Source organism: Gymnoscopelus braueri (assembly GCF_963280865.1).
Source record: "Gymnoscopelus braueri genome assembly, chromosome: 13".
Lineage (NCBI taxonomy): Eukaryota > Metazoa > Chordata > Actinopteri > Myctophiformes > Myctophidae > Gymnoscopelus > Gymnoscopelus braueri.
In genome coordinates, this window is record NC_137615.1 from 39,757,521 (window position 1) to 39,778,073 (window position 20,553).

The window sequence follows — 20,553 nt, forward strand, 5'->3', positions numbered from 1 at the left end:
AATTTCTTTGCAATATGGCTGCTGTGCATAGAGCCTATTGTAGGAATATTCACTGTTGATACAGCCATATATGTCTCAATCTTTTCAAACGTGTTGTTTTCTATCTAAATCTATCACACGATTCTAAAGCGGTACCAGCTCCTGGAGGGTTCAGAGTAATACTAATATCAACACTTAACGCTTAATGCTAGTGGGAAGCGAGAATGAGAATCATAGTGCGTGTAATGGCGCACGATCCAAATCCAGGGCACAGGAATTGTGTTAGCTAGCTAGAGGTCATTGTCACTTCCGAGGGGTGCCATTGATTCAAGTGCCACAGGGGTGCCACAAAGGGTTAATGTTAAGACAATGGCCACGTGAGGCCTGTTCCAAGTTATGTTTTTGCACATTTGTGAGATATTCTAATGTCAGTATTTTAAGTTTTCCAAGTGCCTTTTATTATAGGTGAAATATAGAAGCTATACAGTATATGAAAATGATTATATGAATATATATATTTTTTTCCTGGCATCATGTTCTGTGGTTGAACATGCTGAACTCTAGAGTTGTAAAGTCTCCAATTGGTACAACATAGCGGCGTTCTCCTGTTTTAGAGGAATTTTATTACGATATTGATAATAATGTCAATGAAACAAGAAACAAAAATGTTTAATAAAGTTGCATTTGATACAAGATGTGCGTTCTGCTTTCTGTTTCAACTCTTTACTAAATATGCATGTGGATGTTGTCGATGTGTGAATGTCCTGAAGTGTGGCAGTCATGACCCCACAGCGCCACCCTGTGGGGTCATGTAACACTACACCTGAATATAGAACCAGCACCATCACTATGTTTACTGTAGGTGCTTCACATTATGTCATGTCTAGGGGCAGTTAATAGACTTAATATTATTTATTTTAATAAAATAATCGATTTGTTGCTTGTTGTAAAACAAAGTCACAAAAATATATCAATGAATGAATAAAAAAAACAGCAAAAACATAATCGATAGAAGATCTCTAAGAAGATAATCGATAGTTGGATTTATATGTCCTAGACTAGTAGGACATAAATGCACATGGGAGGTGGATCAGCACAACTGGATGTCATTGTTTCTGCTCTTTGTCAAGTCAAGTACCTTTATTTGTATAGCACATTTAAAAACAACAGCAGTTGACCCAAAGTGCTTTCCATTCACAATAGCATCAAAACGACCAAAAATACAACATAGTAAAAGAAAGAAAAGCAATACTTCATACAAAAACAGCATAATTAAAAGAACATAAAAGCAACACAAAAAATAGATTCAATGACCAACGTAGACCATGAGTTAATTGCCCTCAGACAGACCTGAAGGCAATGGAAAATAGGTGGAATTAATGTGCAGTGGAAGACTGTTCCAGAGTGTGGGGGCAACAACAGAAAAGGCCCGGTCACCTTTAGTTTTAAGTCTTGATGGAGGAACGGCAAGGAGCATTTGGGAAGATCAGTACCTTGGGGGTGGGAGGTGCAGAAACCAGATCAGAGATATACAGTGGCGCGAGGCCGTTTAACCCATTAAGACCTGAGGCCGATTCTTACTTACAGTATGTCTTCTAAATCCTAACAGTTTTCTGAAAAACATATGTTTTTATATGAGTGGTTCTCAAACATTTTCCATGTCAAGGACCCCCAAAATGATATGTATTTGGCCGCTGACCCCCATCTCAAAATATGTTGTTCCGGGGACCCCCAGAAGCAAAGATTTGAGTTAAAATGTTCGCTTTAAAACAATATATATTCAAAGATTTGCACATATTTTCACAATTTCTCGGTGCCGCGCTATGAGCTTGTATATCTGCTATTTTTGAATAGCCCAAAGTGCTTTTTAGCTCAAATCTAAAGATGACACAGATGCGTCGCAGGTCTTAATCGGTTAAGGCTTTAAAAACAATAAGTACAATTTTTAAATCAATACGATGTTTCACTGGTAGCCAGTGCCGTTAGGCCAGAACCGGGTTAATGTGCTCTCGCTTCCTAGCTCCAGTCAAGAGTCTGGCAGCTGAATTTTGGACCATCTGTAGACGAGAGAGAGAGTGGACTGAGTCAGCCCATGATACAGAGAGTTGCAATAGTCCAACCGAGAGGTGATAAAAGCATGGATGACCGTTTCCAGGTCCCTGTGTGTGAAAACAGGCTTCAATTTAGCTATGGTTCTTAACTTTGACAGAAAATCACCTCATCGAGCGACCTCGTCAAGTTTCACAAGACACTCAATACAAACATGACCACAGAGTCAGAGAGTATAGAGAAAAAGATAAGGGTTTTATTGAGGTCATAATTTACAGAGGATGGGGACGGGAAGGGTTGGCCGAGCATCGTTCTTCATGTTTCCGTATTTCGCGCTTTTTGCTGACTGTCCTGTGCCTGAATGCTGATCTCCTCGTCCAGACGCTCCTTAGCCCGCACCACCTGGAAGAACACAAGACACAATGCTGTCATTTACAACCTGCAAATACACACACACACACACACACACACACACACACACACACAACACACACACACACACAATTTCAACCTGCAAACACTCAACACACTATCATTCATCATTACAAAGACAAAGTACCTACCTGTTGACTATTTACGATTCTAGTTATGTTATCCAGATTTAGGTTGGTCACTTGTTCACTTCACATATGCTAATGTATGTACATGTTATAGATAGATGTATGCATGTATTGCATGTCCACAGGTGCTAGGCATGTTATATAGATACATCCTACTGTAGGTTTGATGTCTACCTGCTGCCCTAGTTACTTTGTTGCACTTACCTTATTTGATGTGGTAAATATCACATGATGCTAGGTACTGTACCATCACACATGTAGGCCTACACAGTGCATGTACACACATACACTTCTTTGCCATAGATCACTACAGTAACACAACAGTACAAATGTGTACATGCCATTCTTACCTTTGACTGAAGATAAAATGAGCCGCCCACTGCCTTGTCGTTGACTTTGAACAGGTGTTCATAGTTCTGTAGACAGATGTTATAGTTAGTGAAGCTTCACAATGTCTTCACACCAAACCACCAAATTCATTCACAATATGCATAAACCCAAAACAGTAAACAGAGCAATTCTATGAAATATCACTGGCTCATGGTCGTATCATTTACTTCGGTTGCATGCCGGTCTTGTGCACCAAAAATAGCTGATCTACAAGCTCACAACACATCGCACTACAACGCGTTGTGAGCTTGTAGACCAGCATTTTTTGGTGTGTGGCAGCGGTGTGCAACTAAGTATAACACTTCAGATCAAGGTGCTTGTGCAGACAGCATGTGTGTGTGTGTGTGTGTGTGTGTGTGTGTGTGTGTGTGTGTGTGTGTGTGTGTGTGTGTGTGTGTGTGTGTGTGTGTGTGTGTGTGTGTGTGTGTGTGTGTGTGTGTGTGTGTGTGTGTGTGTGTGTGTGTGTGTGTGTGTGTGTGTGTGTGTGTGTGTGTGTGTGTGTGTGTGTGTGTGTGTTTGCGTGCGCGTGCGCGTGCGCATACCTGCTGGATCTCCTCCGGGGTGAGAGCTGTGATGTTGAGGATCTGCTGGGCCTCTTGGAGGCTCATCCCAGAGATGCTGGACACCGCAGCGGACTGCTGCCCCGAGCGGCCCCTGGCCTGCGCTGCTGCTTGACTGGCTGGTGGTTGAACACACAGCAGACCATTAAATGCTTTACTTTATGACACGCCAAAGCAGATTTGAATTATTAGACCAGGTTATTCTCATGGACATTAGAAGATCTCTTTTTCGAGGGAGCTCTGGCCAAGATGACAGCAACAATGTTGCAAACGACATAAAAACAAACATTGAAGCTGCATTCCGTCACATATTTTACAGAATGACACATTATTTTAACCAATCAGTTGTATGCCTTATAATGTTAATACAACATAACAAGTACATCTGCAGTGGTTGAAGGTAGTCTCCCTACTCTTCCATTTAGACCTGCTGTTATTTTGTTTCAAAAGGTCTCTCTCCTGATTGGTGAACATTTTTATCCCAACCTGAAAAGGTATTTTATGTTTACTAAAAAGCTGGAGAGATGGGAGACTAAATGTGAGGTTTGAGGTTGTTTCTAACTAACAATAAAGACAATAAAGCTGATATCTTATAACATTTTGGTGGAACCACTGTTATAGAGCATCAATGTGTTATAAACGTAAGGCATTGGTTCTCAAACTTTTTCATGTCAAGGACCCCCAAATTGACACTTATTAGCCTGTGGACCCCCATTTGAAAAGATATGCCAGGGACCCCCCATAAGAGAAGATTTGTACGGCTCTAGCAGTGATTCTCCACCATTTTAATTTCAAGGACCCCCTAGTTTGACATGCATTAGGCTACGGACCCCCCATTTCATGGCAATTCTATCTCTGGGACCCCAATTTATATTGTAAAATCAATGTTAATTTAACTCTGAGAGTGTACAAATGTATTTGTACACTGTCAGAGTTACAGACCCATAAGGGTCCATTTGGTATCCATCATTTAGCTGGGGACCCCCCGGAACTCCCTCAAGGACCCCTGTGGGTCCCCGGACCCCACTTTGAGAACCAATGCCGTAAGGTAAGTTTCACACTGACATGGACCCTTACCTGCATATTCTTGTCTCAAGGCTTTAGCAAACGCCCGGCCCACCACCTGTGCCCCCATTACAACGATCTGAACCAAGTATTTCGCCTGCATGAGAAAAACACTGTTGGTTAGTAAGTAGATCTTCATTATGAAGCAACATGGCTATTTACGCAATACACACATACACTCACTTTCCAAATGTAACTTAACGTCCACAAATGGAACCATACAAGGGTCCATTTGGTTATATTTCATACCCTCTCAGAGTTAAAGGTAGGGTAAGTGATTTGCTTTGGTTAAAATAAGTGTTAATAGCTCTATATTCTGATAGAACTCATTGCTATAGAGTGTTTGTTCAGTAAAAGGAGTCTCCTTGTCTCTCCAGCTCTTTATAAAACAGAAAATGCATTTTCATTTCAGTTTCAGTTTCACTTCCAATTTTATCCAACCAGGATAGAGAACTCAATCAGGATACAGATTAAACAAATGAAATTGGAAGTGATGACACTAAGAAATGAGCAGGCAAAATTGGAACTGGAACACTATAAAAATGAAGCTTAAAATTTGATACTTTCTCCTGATTGGCTGAGATTTTGACACCCTACCGGAAAATGTATTTTCTGTTTATTAAAGAGCTGTAGAGACAGGAGAACGTAGCAATGATTACTATCAGAATATAGTGCTTTAACCTTTTAACAAAATACGTTTTGTTTTAACCAAAAAATATCACTTACCCTACCTTTAAATATTCACAAGAGTTTGAATGATGTGTGTCTATTCATCCCCTTTCTCTGTGTCATTCTTTTCACTTGCGCAAAGAATTCAATGCAGTCATATATACATCAGTGGTTTTCAACCTTTTTTGCGTCAAGGACCCCCAAATTGACACGTATTAGCCAGGGACCCCCATTTGAAAAGATATGCCAGGGACTCAACCAGTTTGATTTCTTGGGGGTCCCAATCTACACTGTATCATCATCAGTGTTCATTTAACTCTGAGAGTGTAGAAATGGAACCAAATGGACCCGTTAGGGTCCATTTGGAATTTGGTTCCTAACTATTAATTTGCCTAGGGACCCCCTGGAACCCCCTCGTTGAGAACCACTGATATATACAACCAAAATGAAACATTATAATATAAAGGAAACATTGTTACATTATAACAGTGGTTCTCAAACTGAGGCCCAAATGAAGTTGAACCCTAAGGCTACAGGTCTTTAACTACAGAACCACTCTCTCAGTTATGGGGGGGTCCAAAATAAATGTACATTTTGAGAGAACCACTCCATTATTGAACAACATGCTTGAACATTTGATATTTCATATTTCTACAAACATTCTACTACAAGAATTGCTACGAAACCAACCTGTGACTAGCCAATATAACATGGGCATAAACAAGAAGATGAAGGGTACATTTAGGTCTGACCATGATGTACCCTGCATGATCAAACATATTTATCCTACTTTACATTTTGGGGGAAAATAGCCGTTTTAACATTAAGGTCAGGTGACCAGTCTTCATGTATCTTATGTCAGTGTTGTGTGCGTGCGCGAGCGCACACACACACACACACACACACACACACACACACACACACACACACACACACACACACACACACACACACACACACACACACACACACACACACACACACACACACACACACACACACACACACACACACACTAATTAATTAGCCTTAATTAGCCTTTCAGTATGATGTGTCTGCATTGAGAAAGTTTCCAGTTCCAATAACAAACGTTACCAGGTGATTCAGTTACATTTACATCATGTCAGGTGGAGCTCTGGTGGAGACAGTGGTGGAGGAAGTACTCGCATATTTTACTTAAGTAAAAGTAGCAATACCACTATATAAAAATACTCTGTTACAAGTAAAGGTTCAAAATGTTACTCGAGTAAAAGCAAAAAAGTATTGGCATCAAAATATACTTAAAGGTATCAAAAGTAAGAGTACTAAAATGTTTGAAAATAGCAGATCTACAAGCTCACAGCGACGCGTTGTGAGCTTGAAGATCTGCTATTTTCAAATAGCCACGGTATAAAATAGGGCTAAAGTGGTTAATGTATATTTTATAATATAAGTCTTTTTTTTCACTTTTCACTTGAGCACAGCACTTGAGTAAATGTACTTAGTTACTTTACACCACAGCAGGTGTGTCAGGTGGTGACACTTATTACAATGATCTTCTCTGTTCCATTAACAAGCTACTGTCTGTAGTCCTGAATAATCCAGGACTGTAGTTATTACACATTAACGTTACTTATACTTGACATGACATTACATTACATCCAGGCACGTTACATAAGGAGAGTAAACACAGCACTACCATGTTAATAACTTCACCATAGTGTCCTTATGTCACCTAACTTCTTTGTCAAGGAGAACATGAACTAAAAGGTCTTTAGAAACATACAGATCTTACCATTTATAATAATGTACAGCAGCGATTATGATGAGAATGCGGCGTTTTTCTCATGTAAGATGAGCAGCATGAAGGTTGTCCCAAGGGTCAAAGTTCAAGTACCGCCGCAAAGATGTTGTAGATTCAAGAGGGCCGAGGTCTCTCATGAGGCTCACAGTATTAACAGCACTGCCCTCCAGTGGCAGGATGTTCAAACTGACACGTCGTTTATTCATGGTGGTGTATGTATGTATGTATGTATGTATGTATGTACTGTATGTGTGGCACAGTGGTGGGAAAAGTACTCACATTTTTTACTTAAGTAAAAGTATCAATATTGCTATGTAGAAATACTCTGTTAAAGTAAAAGTCCGGAATTCAAAATCTACTTGAGTAAAAGTACAAAAGTTTTGGTATCAAAATGCTAAAGTAGAAAGTACTCATTATGCAGAATGTCCCATTTCACAAGTTTTCAAATGTATAAAAATCTTTTGAAACTAGCAGATCTACAAGCTCACAACACGTCGCGATGCAACGCATTGTGAGCTTGTAGATCTGCTATTTTCAAATGGCTGAAATATATGTATATAGGGCTTAAGCAATTAATGTATGTTTTGTAATAATAATAAAAATCTGCAAAGTAACTAGTAAAGTCTTCAAATAATTGTAATGGAGTAAAAGTACAATATTTGGTTCTGAGATGTAGTGGAGTAGAAGTAAAAGTATTGAAAATTGGAAATACTCAAGTAAAGTAAAAAAAAACACCTCAAAAGTGTACTTAAGTACAGTACTTGAGTAAATGTACTTAGTTACTTTACACCACTGGTATGGCATGCTATATTATATTATTATGCTGGCATAATTTGGTTCTGTGATATAAATGAATAAAAACAATTGATAACCTGACGCAACCGCTTAAGCGCGTGCTAAAAAACCCAAACAAAAATAGCTGATCTATAAGTTCTCAGCACGCCACACACAATGTTAGCTTGTAGATAACCTATTTCCACTAGTTTAGAATGTTTTTTCTAATGTTTAAAAATGTTCACCTATAAAGATATGCCCAAAATAAGGACTCCAGGTTGAAAGTCAATAACACAAAAGTCTACAAGTTCCAAAAGGTGTTTTTATTGCAACACAGCAATGAAAAAGATCCCACAAAACCATTATTCAAGACAGAGAAAAACAATGCGTTGCTCAAAGTATATATATATATATTTTAAAAAAAAAGAATGTGTTTGACTTTTATTTGCACATGGAAGGCAAGGTAACATTGTAGAAATCACAGGCACAAATACATCATCACACAAAGACCAACAACACCTATAGTCAGTGTGTTCACTTTAAGTACTACACAATGTGTACTACCATGCATGGGTTCCAGTCTATCACCATTTCGTTGCTGTCGGGGGGAAACCTGGTATCTCCCTTTTTTTTTATTATTATTATATTTTTCATAAAATGTGCCACTTAGTGCTCTACTTCGTCATACAAGAGTGTCAAGCAAAAGTCGTGAAAATAGCCTATTTTCCTGACCCGACAGCAACAATTTTGTAAACAACATGATTGGTTTCAAAGCCTGGATTATCGACAATATTGCATTGTGCTGTTAGCCCTGATTGACAATTACAATGATGGCTGTTGTTACAATGATTGCATTGTAAAACATATTAATACTGTATTATTAATAACAAATGAACGCCACAATCACTTCCTATTGATAAACATGATAAAATAACTAGCTTTATCAGCAAGGAATGCCCCCCACACAAAAAAATGGGAATGAGCAATAATACAGATCAGTTGTGCAGTATTCATAGAGAAGAACAGGCACATTACCTCCACTTAATCATATTATACGGTATATAAACCGTAGAACCCTAAAGCTAACTCATTCCCCACTAAAACCCCACAGCTCCAACTGACTTTGTTTTGGCATTCAGTGTAGAACGACCTGCATACAAACATGTCCGTTTCACACAATGTAAGACAATTCATGAAAAACATTCTCCCAGAACCGTCTGTAGTAATAACGAGACAGTGTTAAAATACCATTTTATAAAACCGGACAGAGGGGGGGGGGGGGTCTTATCTGTGATCAATATAAATTCCAGTTTTAGGATAAACCTGAATCATGGTGGCCCTGTAGTAAAGTGTTGTTGAGCTTTAACATTTGACGGTGAGATCAGTGATGCATCGCTAGACAACTGGAGGTATACAGTGGATGTCGTCGCTGTCGCGCAGAAAGCTCTCGACTCCATATTTTAACCCATTCAATCTGGAAACGCATCTGTGTCATTTTAGATTTCTTTGGCTATTTTTTAAAAAAGTGTGCACATTTTGTGCAAATTTTTGAATATATATATTTTGAAAGCGAACATTTTTAACTCAAATCTTTGCTTGTATGTATTTGGCCGTGGACCCCCATCACAAAATAATTTGTCGCAGGGACCCCCAGAAGTTGTAAAATGTTCGCTTAAAAAATATATATATATTCAAAGATTTGCAAAAATGTTCATGATTTTTCTAAAATAGCAGATCTACAAGCTAAGAGCTTGTATATCTGCTATTTTTGAATACCCAAAGAAATCTTAAAATTACACAGATGCGGTCTCTGTTTACACAGGCTGTGTTTGTATTCGTGTGGGTGCCTCCATTTATGCATAGGTGAGAGGAGGCGACCGAAACCGGAAGACATTGGGTTAACCGTCATATTCCAGATACATACTCTTCACTTGTTGTTGCTTTTTCACCATTTAACACATATTCCTAGACACACATTTGCAGCTGTGTGTGTGTGTGTGTGTGTGTGTGTGTGTGTGTGTGTGTGTGTGTGTGTGTGTGTGTGTGTGTGTGTGTGTGTGCTCATATGATTGGCCAATAAAACCAAAATGAAGGTAGTCCACATTAGTGGACAGTGTGGAATGCATCATGCAGAAACACAGGCAAGGTTTGTTTGAATAAAGCTCAAAATGCAGAATATAGGTTTTGAAAATGCAAATGTAAACATTGCATTCATGTGAGGAATATTGGAATATATGGACATCTGCACAAAATCGCGAGAACCGTCATGATTGCTATTTATTTACACTTAACTTCCCAGACAGACAATAATACAATAACCTATATGAGACCAAGGGAGGTATAATGTTGGCAGGCGCAGACGTTAGCTGACGTGGGATGTGTCTTAGTGGCATGGTGGCACGCAGGAATGGCAACGCAAGACTCCAGCAGGTCTCTCTCTCTCTCTCCCTCCCTGCTGGCACCCTGACTAGACCGAGGCCAAGGCAACAGGAGTCCCTAGTCGTCCTGAAATACACAATCACAAAAGGTTGTTGTACAGTAAGTACGCATGCACTTGGATCTTACTGTCCTTCATATCATTTGAATCAACCTTATATAATTAAAATGTCGAAATTAGTTACCAGTCACATGAATACCTTGCCATTCCAATTTTATGGCGACTTCTTGAGGAACGAATGAATTGTGTGGACATATTATTCACCTACATTTTTCTACTTTAAATTTTTTATTTTATTTATAAATCAGTGCTATTGAACACCCTTTACGTCTGTGTGTGGGTTTTACAAATATTGAACCAATGAAAAGTATTAAAAAGCGCTTCCGACTAAAACCTCCAAACTCAATTGGCTCCTCAAACTGTCGGTCAAACCACCTAACTCCAACTTGTGGAGATTCTTTCCATCATTGACAAAGTCAGAGAGAAAAAAAATCTCCACGTTAATGGTCAAAAACCTCCCAACTCCACTTGTGTTTGCGTAAAGTGATGATAATATATGGACACATTCAAGTATCTGACAATGTATAAAGTCACCAAACCAACTTTGACGAGGCAGTATTGTGCTGTTCTAAAAACAAGTTCTTTTTCATTTCCTGAAAAGTTAATATTTTGGACATACTGTAGCTGGTTTCTGCCCGACAGCAGAGATATTTACGTGCAGATGGGTATGGTTAGAGTTTATTTAAATGTAAATCTATAGACATTAACCCATTAAGACCTGGAACGCATCTGTGTCACTTTAGATTTCTTTGGCTATTAAAAAATAGCAGATATACAAGCTCATAGCGCGGCACCGAGTGCTATGAGCTTGTAGATCTGCTATTTTTGAAAAATCTTGAAAGATGTTTGTTTTTAAGAATCGCCTCAGGTCTTAAAGGGTTAATAACCAGGAGAGTTCAAACAGTTATTATCCTGCCTGCATGCATGTGTCAGGGTTTTGTTATTGGTCGTGTATTAGTGTGTGTGTGTGTGTGTGTGTTTGTGTGAAAACCCCTCAAACAACAAAACAAGAGATGATTACATTTTAGGTTGAAAAGAATGTCAAGGTCAAAATGACCTAATGGGTCATACTGTGTCTCAGGAACAGAGAGTTGTTGGTGCTGCCAGGTATCCCTCATGATCTACAGTACAGTATTATATACTCACCCACTCATCCTCATCCACCCCCTGGTAGGAGTCCTGAGGCAGAGGATCATCCATGTTCCCCAGCTTAGCCACCATGGCACTCAGCAGCTGAGACAGACACACACACACACACACACACACACACACACACACACACACACACACAGTGTTAACAAACTACACCTCTCCTTCATGTTAAGGACAAACTGAACACACTGCTGGTTGTTCAGAACAGGACTGTTGATGTACCTCCTCTTTCTTCTGTTCATCAGTCTTCTCTTCCAGGTAGAAGGAGGAGGGCAGATACTTCCTTACAGGGGCCTCCTTTGGGGCCTCACTCACTGACACCACACACACACACACACACACACACACACACACACACACACACACACACACACACACACACACACACACACACACACACACACACACACACACACACACATCCTGTGTTATTGCACAGGTCTTCCAGGATAAACCACAATTTCAATGCCGATCAGTATATGCAAATATAAATAGTTGTAGACTTAATGGGAAATAAATTTGAATGAGAACGTGACATTTATCAATTGAATGAACGTGACATTCTTACTGCACACACACACACACACACACACACACACACACACACACACACACACACACACACACACACACACACACACACACACACACACACACCTGGAGTCATGTCGTTGGGCTTCAGACTGATCTTGCGGTGCTGGCCGTTGGAGCCGTTGAGCCAGGCAGCGGCTGTCAGGGCAGATTCCCACCACACTGCTGTGTCTGGATAGACGTCATCCTGGAAGAACTCTTTCTGTGAAGCCACAGAGAGAGAGGACACACGTGGGTAATGTCAGATAAAAAACATATCGTAGCTGTCAAGCAGAAACCTCTTATCTTCATATTTTAACTTTTTGTGTTTTTTTATAAATCAATGCCCTCCTACTTGATCACACAAAAGCATCAAAAGTAGCAGATCTACAAGCTCGAAACGCGGCGCGAAGCGACGCGTTTAGAGCTTGTAGATCTGCTACTTTTGATGCTTTTGAATTTGAATTTTTCAAATTTGAATTTGAAAGTTACAGTTTTGGACATATGAGGTTTCCACCCGACAGAGACGATATTTGGAACATGTATGCAACTCAAATAAATACAGCATGTCCTTCGCCCTTTGCCCACTAGATGGCAGTGTGTGCTCACCTTCACCCGGGGCACTCTGAAGGCTACAGGCTCGATGGTGGTCTTACTGAGCATAAGACCCCTGGCCACTTCCACCTCACGCACGTCACACTCTGCCTTGGCCAGGAAAGCCAGTCCCTGCACACAGGAGAGACCAGAATGAAGACGAGGCAGTCAGTCGAACTCCGAGTCCAAATGTCAAGGTATTCATAGGAAAACATTGCAGTAGGATAATTTATGTTGTGAGCTTGTAGCTCTGCTATTGTGGAAAATGTATGAAAGAAAAATGAATAAAGAAAATACCTATAATGCCCATAATGGAGACGCCATTGGGGACGGACGATTTGTTTTGGGAAAGGAGTGTATACAAAGTAGCCTACTGATGCAGTAAATAAAAAAAATACCTCGTAACTTGTATAGTTTAAAAAAAAATCTTTTAACGTTCTGTTTCTTGAGTTTTGGGGCATTTTTTACAAACTCACAGGTCATATAGGCATGTACCAAGCAAGTAAACAAGGTATCTCAAAATAGTCAAGAAAATCATAACTTGCATAGTTGTTTATATTGCAATAACAATGTGTGGCGTTCATAAAATCTCAGGGCACACCTGGACTTGTCCCAGGGCCCACCAGTGTGCCTCTGCACACTGTTTAGAAGCCACAAAGCAAACATGACTTGACTTGACTTTACACATTCACTGAGATGGATGTCTTGTAATTACGTTGCTATGTGCGCTGTAAATTAGCAATTTTCCTCCTTGCACAACCGATGAACAGATAAGTTCATGATAAAAGAGGAAAGGCGACTGGTGTGTAAAGCATCATTTATATGCCATCGCATGACATGTGTCGCTTGTCTAAAATAACAGATTTTCAAGACAATGGATGAAGCCTGCACCTTGTGTGGTTCAGGTGAGTTGAAGCTGCTACATTCCATGAAGTACGGAGCCTCCGGGACGATCTCAAACACGTACACTCGAGTGTCACCCTGGAACACACAAAGCATAGAAATGTTAAAGGGATAGTTCACCCCAAAAATGACCTATTTTCTATCAATAACACCCTATGAAGCCTTGAATTCATGGATATTTTTTGTTTTTGTCGCATTCCTAAGCCAATAATTTGATGACTGGCAGAGTCAAAGGTGTCCGATCATAAAAAATATATATATATCAGAATCGGAAATTAAGAGTTGGACAATATCAGAATATCGGAAAAAATGCCAATATCGAACATCCCTAATAAATACATCAACATCAACAAACAACAGACACGTAAAATAAAATACACACATCATCAAACAAAACACACAAACAAAAAAAACAAAAAAAATGAAGTGCACAGAAGTATACAGCGTTCCACCTCAGCCAAAACCCCAGACAATAAGTTATCTAATGAAACCTTTCCAGTAGACGTAGCTTACTTAGAGCTGGAAACGCCATCAGAGTCCCGACACGTGTAAGTGATAATGTCCCCATTTTAGATCATACTTGACCATCCTGTTAACCCATTCAATCCGGGAACACATCTGTGTCATTTTAGATTTCTTTTGGCTATTCAAAAATAGCAGATCTACAAGCTCAGTGCGGCATCAAGTGCCGCTCTATTGTGATTGGGGGCTCCACTTGCAATACCCTCACGGCCCACAGGTTGAGGACCACTGTGTTTGTTTACCTTGCCGGTGAGGATGACCACGCTGGTGTCGGGGTCATAGAAGGGGATGAGGGTGGACGGGGAGACGTCTGTTTGAGTGCTGGCCACGGCTCCGATGGACAGAGACTCGGCTGAGAGCAGGGAGAGCTCTCTTTCACTGCCTCTGCAGAGAGAAACAATCACTGGTCAGTTCATCTGACTTCACCGGTGCTGTTAAAACAATGCTGATTTATAAAAGAATAGAAGAGACTGTAGGACTGTTTTTAGAGTGCCATTTTCTCCACTTCCATCAGGTTTGAAGTTTTACATGCTCAAAACATCTCTACAGATACTGAGGTGTACATTCTCTGTACCTGTTAAACCCGGACACCAAGAGGAACTTGCCATCGCACACCCACACCACACGAGCCCCCCTGTGCCCCTCAGGACCTGGGCCGTCCTGCAGTCAGAGAGAGAGAGGAGAGAGAGAGAAAGAGAGAGAGAGAGAGAGAGAGAGAGAGAGAGAGAGAGAGAGAGAGAGAGAGAGAGAGAGAGAGAGAGAGAGAGAGAGAGAGAGAGAGAGAGAGAGAGAGAGAGATGGGGGGAGATTACATGCCATCCTCTCAATAAACCCATAAGAATAATCTAGTTTCATGGTAGTAGGGTAAGGTTATCTATTATTTAAATATAATCATAAATTCCGAAGGCATCAAAGGGCATTTAACACATCGGGTGCCAAACACGGTAAAAAACGTGTTATCAGTCTTTTTGTTTTTTTTGTTTTTTTCCCACAAGGGGGTGGCTAGCGCAGCTCTGGAATCACCCACGGTGACTCTGAGAAGAAAGGGACAGATGGATCACTGTGCCAAAAAACATGGCTCCCCGTCCGCTCCCGTTCTATTGATTGATTGATTGAAATTTGTATTAGGCAAAAGAATGTAAAACAACACAGTTACATTTATAATGCTTTTGTCTAAAAGGTCCGGCCAAAAATCTATCTCCTTGATAAAAAACCTCTGTATCTCCTTAACTTTTTACAGTGGGGAAAACGAGTCATTTTCGATGGGCGATTATTACTCCGTAATGGCGACTCGCGTGAGAGACGTTATTGTTCCAGGCGTTAGCCAGGACCATCGATCGTCGTACACGCATCCATTGTTTGCGTGTGGGTGCTCGCCGTGGAGTCCAAGGCTATAAACAGCACAGCGTTACAAACGGTGAGATCTCTGGCACTCAAAGTAATCTGTTTTAATAAAAACGCTGGCACCCATTGTGTTAAAAGCATGAAAAAGGCTTTAGACGAGAAATAACACGTGGGATTCAAACCCACATCATGGGACTCATACCCAGCGAAACCCCCTGTCTGATCCCCTTATGTGCGCCGCTGTACCTGCACTGGTTCGGTAGACTTGCGAGGATCATAGATGCGAACCTTCCCATCCTTGCACACCGTGGCCAGCAGCTTGCCATCTGGACTCCACGCCATGCCAAAGATCTGAAAAAAGGAGTGAAGCCAGAGGGGATTTATGGGGGGATCTGACAGTATTCCCTCCGGCGGTGCCGGCAGGGCGAACACATCCACATGTTGTAGCGGACACACAGTTTAAGCCTTTGTTCTACTTCCTAACATGGACAGGCTTTAATGATGAGATCCATTCTCTCACCTTGGCCGAGGCAAACTATCAGATCATTCTGAACCCCATGCTTGACTATGATTTCATAGCTTCCATTCCCCCAAGGTTAGACAGTATTAACAACCAGATGTCTTTCCTTGTGCATATTGAACTACTGTGGGATCAAAGTGGTGGTCCGGGGAGCCTCAAGAGTTCCTTGAAGGGGGTTCTAAATGGAACCCTTGCAGGTCTGTAACTCTGAGAGTGTACACATGGAACCAAATGGACCCGTACGGGTCCATTTGGTTCCATTTGTACACTCTCAGAGTTATGAGGGTCCTTTGACAACCACTGGGATAGAATGTTATCTTCACCCAACCTGGTCCTGGTGTCCGGTGAGAAGCTTGACCTGCTGTCCCGTCTCCAGGTCCCACAGCCTCACGGTGAGGTCATAGGACGAGGACACCAGAAGGCCGCTGGCCAGCGGGTGGAACTTGATAGAGTAGATCTTCTCCGTGTGACCTGGGGAAGGCACACAGCGGCAGTTACACTTGAATTTCGCTCTGTCATCGTCATCATCATCAGCATCAAAGCACATTCTTATTCAAAGCATTACGTTACAGTAAATGGAAAAAAGAACGGAAATGGAGCCAATGTACTGTAGTTATTTAGTCGCATTGTGAGTTTGTAGATGAGCTATGTTCAGGCTCTTGTAGGACGAAGTAGGGCTTTAACTTGCAGTTGAAATATGGAGATACAAGAATTCTGCCTGACAGCGACAATATTGCGTCCGGCAGATACCAGCTAACTCCATTTTTCCGCTTTTGCATTTTTTTCCCATAAATCAGTGCCATTGAACACCCTTTACTTCTGTGTGTTGATTTAAAAAATTGTGAACCAATGGAAAGTATTAAAAAGCGCTTCTGACAAAACCAGCTAACTCCATTGGATCCTCAAACTTTCTGCTAAACCAGCTAAGTCCACCAAAGGGGGGTGGAGTTAGCTGGTTTTGCTGACTCCAGGCTCCACCCCCTTTTGACCTCCAACCTCATTGTGAGCTTGGAGGTCCATTCAGCTGTTCTTATCAATGATGAACAAAACCTCCTAACTCCACTTTTTGTCTTGTTTTTGTCATTTCCTGAAAAATGAACATTTTGGAGTTAGCTGGTTTCTGCCGGACAGCAGAGATATATAACATGATGATAAGACAGGGTTCATTGATGAAGACTAATTTGGACACTCCAACACATTATTTGTCATGTCCGTCCTACCCTGCAAGATGAGCTCTGGCTCGGTCATGGTCTCAGTCAGCCCTCCCTCTGGCACCAGCCACACGCGGATCTTGGCGTCATCGCCAGCTGGCCAGCGGTCAGAGAGAGAAGAGGAAAAAAAACGAGCGCATGAGAACACGCAAACACACGTCATACCAGGGGGGAGGTGGACGCATTGACTCACCGACACTCACTCGCACACATGCTTGATAACTTACCCACGGCCAGTCGGCGTGTATTGAAGGGGTCCCAGCAGAAATCGACCACATTGACCGAGTTCTGGACAGTGGGCAGGGCCGTGTCTGGCAGCTTGCCTGGCTGAGAGAGCTGAGAGGAGACGAGAGGGGAAATGATTCAGTCAAACACATTGTTTATCGTGCCTCGGAGAATCCGTTGACCTGCGTAGCATGTTCCTTCCTCCTCTATGCCCTCACTTTCCTGTCTCTCTCTGATCCTGCTGTATAATAAATACAGGAAAAACGTTCACTTCCAATGTGAATAAGACAACCTTAATACTCCACAGCTTTCTGACGTTCAGCCGATATGTTTTTTTTTTACCCCTTTTGCTCTCCCCAATTTAGTCGCTGTTGTATCCTACTAGCTCCAGCCTGTAGGACTACATGGATCGACAAAGATCACCCTCCCCGGCCGGCTTCCCTATCCTAAACGCAGCCAATTATGTTCCTGATGTTCCTGAAGATGCTCGGCCAAACCTACCAGCAGTCTAACTAAATCAAACACAGTATAAGTCTAGTGACAAAAGGCGTCTATCAACCTCTTTTGATTCAAACGTCAGTACCTCGAAGACGGCAATCTGGCCACCGGACGTGGCGAGGGGCACGGCCACACGATGGCGGTTGGCAGAGAAGCCATCGCACTCTCCAGGTGTGGTGAGGTTGAGGCCCTTCAGGTTGAAGATGTGGGTGTCCCTGTGCATCACTGTCCCCTGGATGTGACGGAACTTGGAGCTTGGCCCTGGGTCAGGAGAACACATGGGGTAGAATAGAATTAAACTCTCCACACACTCAACAACTCTTTTTGGATTTTTACATTTTCTCCCAAATGTTGCCATTGCCCTGTGTATACACTGCCAACCCCCACATGCCTCCTCTGGGTTTCACCGGGAGAGCATAACATACTTGGAGGTTCAAGATAGGGGTGCAACCGTTAATCAAACTCATCGATTTAATGGATTATTAAAAAAATAAAAGTATGAAAAAATTGATTTGGATCAGAAAACTGCTAAATGAGTTGATCCCAGTCTAGTCACCTAAATTAAGCACACACTCAATTAACGTTATTATCTTCAGCTGTGTTTACCTGCCAAATTGGCTGCTGTGAAAAGGGTCCATTGTGTTCATTGGAAAGCACTGCTGCTGGGAAACGAACCCGGGACTCTTCAGTGGCGGACAAGCTTTTTCCCTCTATGTGTGTGTGTGTGTGTGTGTGTGTGTGTGTGTGTGTGTGTGTGTGTGTGTGTGTGTGTGTGTGTGTGTGTGTGTGTGTGTGTGTGTGTGTGTGTGTGTGTGTGTGTGTGTGTGCGTGCGTGCGTGTGTGTGTGAGCACATACCCAGCAGGCTGTGGATAGCCTTGTTGCTTTGGCTGGGACTGGGCAGGAACCCTGAGGACAGTCCAGAGGTGGAGGAGGGAGATCTGGACGGTGCAGCGCTGCTGGTGGGTGTGGTCAGAGGACTGCTGGAGATGGAGCAGCCACGCCCTGGCTCCTACACAACCATACAACAACCATAACAATGTTTTAGCTGCTTTATGGTAAGCCATTATATTATGGGATGTATGTTCTTTTAACCACATAAACTCTGGTGTCCCTATTTTGGGCAAATAATCGAAATCTTATAAGTGGCGTAACCACTTAATGGTCACTCCTCATGCTGGTTACATCCCCAGCATGCCTATTCTGGGGATAACATTTGCCCCAAAATAGCCGTATTTTAGGGGAAGAGATTTGGTGTAGATGGAAAAAAGTGGTCCAAGTACATTTGTAACTTAGGTCTGTTTTACACAGAATATTGGGTTTAAGAAGTGTTTAAGTGGATAATGTCCTCTAATGGAAAATGTATGTTCTTTGGTCATTTGATAGTTGACAACGTCTGGGTTTTTGGTCTACGCAGGTCAACACCACCTTGTTCCTGTCACTGATCTGTCACTCACCTCTTTACTCCCTCTACTGGGCAGATCCTTCTTTGCAGGCGCCTGCTTGGCTGGCTGACCCTTGGGTTTGGGACGTTTGTCGGGGTTGAGGCTGACCCTCTCCACCTGAGGGCAACAACACAACCGCAGGTTTCACACAGCAAACAGATACACTGTGAGCAAAGTAAACGTATTCGACGAAAGACCAGCGAATATGATACAATGTGCATGGCATGATGATGATGATGATGATGATGATGATGATGATGTGTATGATGTCATTCAAACAAACAAAAAGACGTGGTGAAGAATCTTTACCACGTCTTTTTGTTTGTTTGAATGACCTGTGGGCCGGGGGGCCGTGAGGATATTGTAAGTGGGCACCCAAATGCTGAAAATGTAATCATAATATAACGTTAATATTTTATAAATGTATAATGTAAAAAAAAAAAAAGAAGTGTCATGGTATATTTCTTGAAACCCTTGAAACATGTGTTTTCATAGTGATACCAATCGATTGATTGATCATTAAAATAAATGCCCACCCATCTGACCACTTAACACGGCAGCTGAAGTCAGATGGGTGGGTCACAAATGCTTTCAAGATTTCCAAGTGGGTTCCTGATCTAGAAAAACCACTGATGAAGATGAAGTGATCAAGATGACGTGCATGGTGTGATGAAGGCCATGCTTTTCAGTGTGAAGTGAATGACGGTGTGTGTGTGTGTGTGTGTGTGTGTGTGTGTGTGTGTGTGTGTGTGTGTGTGTGTGTACCTGTGTGTTCCCTCCTTGCCACCACTCCTCAGCAGACATGGCCGGCTCAGAGCCCACTGTGTCCGGGTACAAGTCTGCATGGAACTCCTGCCCCGACTGCAAAGCACACGGTCAGTGCAATTCACATTTTAACTCAAGCTCTAACACTTGACTTTCTGAAACGCTGCCGAAACGATGTAACATTTGGTCATTCTGGTTAACCCATTCAATCTGGGAACGCATCCGTGTCAATTTAGATGTCTTTGGCTATTCAAAAATAGCAGATCTACAAGCTATGAGCTTGTAGATCTGCTATTTGTTTTCGGGAAAAATCTTTGCTTCTGGGGATTCTACAAATGTCATTTTTTTTTCCTTTTTCCTTGTATTGCTGTATTATCAGTGGTTCTCTTTTTTCATGTCAAGGACCCCCCCACATCTCAAAATATTTTGTTCCAGGGAAGCAAAGAAGCAAAGATTTTAGTTAAAAATGTATATATATAT

The 20,553-nt window shown here is 41.7% G+C and overlaps 2 protein-coding genes across 3 annotated transcripts in view; both read right to left on the reverse strand.

The window, feature by feature from the left end:
- Nucleotides 1-1,106: 1,106 nt before the first annotated feature.
- On the reverse strand, nucleotides 1,107-7,163 carry pam16 (presequence translocase associated motor 16). 2 transcript variants are annotated; one of them, XM_080446816.1, is made up of 6 exons: nucleotides 7,047-7,163; nucleotides 4,616-4,700; nucleotides 3,521-3,657; nucleotides 2,939-3,004; nucleotides 2,305-2,430; nucleotides 1,107-2,036 (listed from the first exon to the last, which is right to left on the reverse strand). In XM_080446816.1, the coding sequence occupies exons 1-5, from the start codon at nucleotides 7,047-7,049 to the stop codon at nucleotides 2,344-2,346; spliced, it is 378 nt and encodes a 125-aa protein (XP_080302942.1). In that variant the 5' UTR covers nucleotides 7,050-7,163; the 3' UTR covers nucleotides 1,107-2,036; nucleotides 2,305-2,343. The 2 variants fall into 2 exon arrangements, with proteins under 2 accessions (XP_080302942.1, XP_080302941.1); XM_080446815.1 differs by lacking the exon at nucleotides 1,107-2,036 and having other exon boundaries at nucleotides 2,263-2,430.
- Nucleotides 7,164-8,131: 968 nt separating this feature from the next.
- The window catches only part of coro7 (coronin 7), a 179,952-nt gene continuing 167,530 nt past the window's right edge, over nucleotides 8,132-20,553 (reverse strand). The window contains exons 13-28 of the mRNA XM_080446805.1: nucleotides 20,074-20,169; nucleotides 19,321-19,425; nucleotides 18,722-18,875; nucleotides 17,951-18,126; nucleotides 17,370-17,478; nucleotides 17,152-17,238; nucleotides 16,260-16,402; nucleotides 15,658-15,762; nucleotides 14,642-14,727; nucleotides 14,310-14,451; nucleotides 13,534-13,623; nucleotides 12,658-12,774; nucleotides 12,136-12,271; nucleotides 11,701-11,792; nucleotides 11,473-11,559; nucleotides 8,132-10,334 (exon numbers count right to left, since the gene is read on the reverse strand). Coding sequence (XP_080302931.1) covers nucleotides 10,326-10,334; nucleotides 11,473-11,559; nucleotides 11,701-11,792; nucleotides 12,136-12,271; nucleotides 12,658-12,774; nucleotides 13,534-13,623; nucleotides 14,310-14,451; nucleotides 14,642-14,727; nucleotides 15,658-15,762; nucleotides 16,260-16,402; nucleotides 17,152-17,238; nucleotides 17,370-17,478; nucleotides 17,951-18,126; nucleotides 18,722-18,875; nucleotides 19,321-19,425; nucleotides 20,074-20,169 — 1,734 coding nt within the window. The 3' untranslated portion in view covers nucleotides 8,132-10,325. The remainder of the gene's footprint in view (nucleotides 10,335-11,472; nucleotides 11,560-11,700; nucleotides 11,793-12,135; nucleotides 12,272-12,657; nucleotides 12,775-13,533; nucleotides 13,624-14,309; nucleotides 14,452-14,641; nucleotides 14,728-15,657; nucleotides 15,763-16,259; nucleotides 16,403-17,151; nucleotides 17,239-17,369; nucleotides 17,479-17,950; nucleotides 18,127-18,721; nucleotides 18,876-19,320; nucleotides 19,426-20,073; nucleotides 20,170-20,553) is intronic.

Excerpts from the sequence above, each read along its gene's own strand:
- pam16 (XM_080446816.1), bottom strand. Across the intron at positions 3,658-4,615 it reads CTTGAGACAAGAATATGCAG|CCAGTCAAGCAGCAGCGCAG; the intron begins GTAAGGGTCCAT and ends TTCAACCACCAG. Across the intron at positions 3,005-3,520 it reads CCCCGGAGGAGATCCAGCAG|AACTATGAACACCTGTTCAA; the intron begins GTATGCGCACGC and ends ATCTGTCTACAG.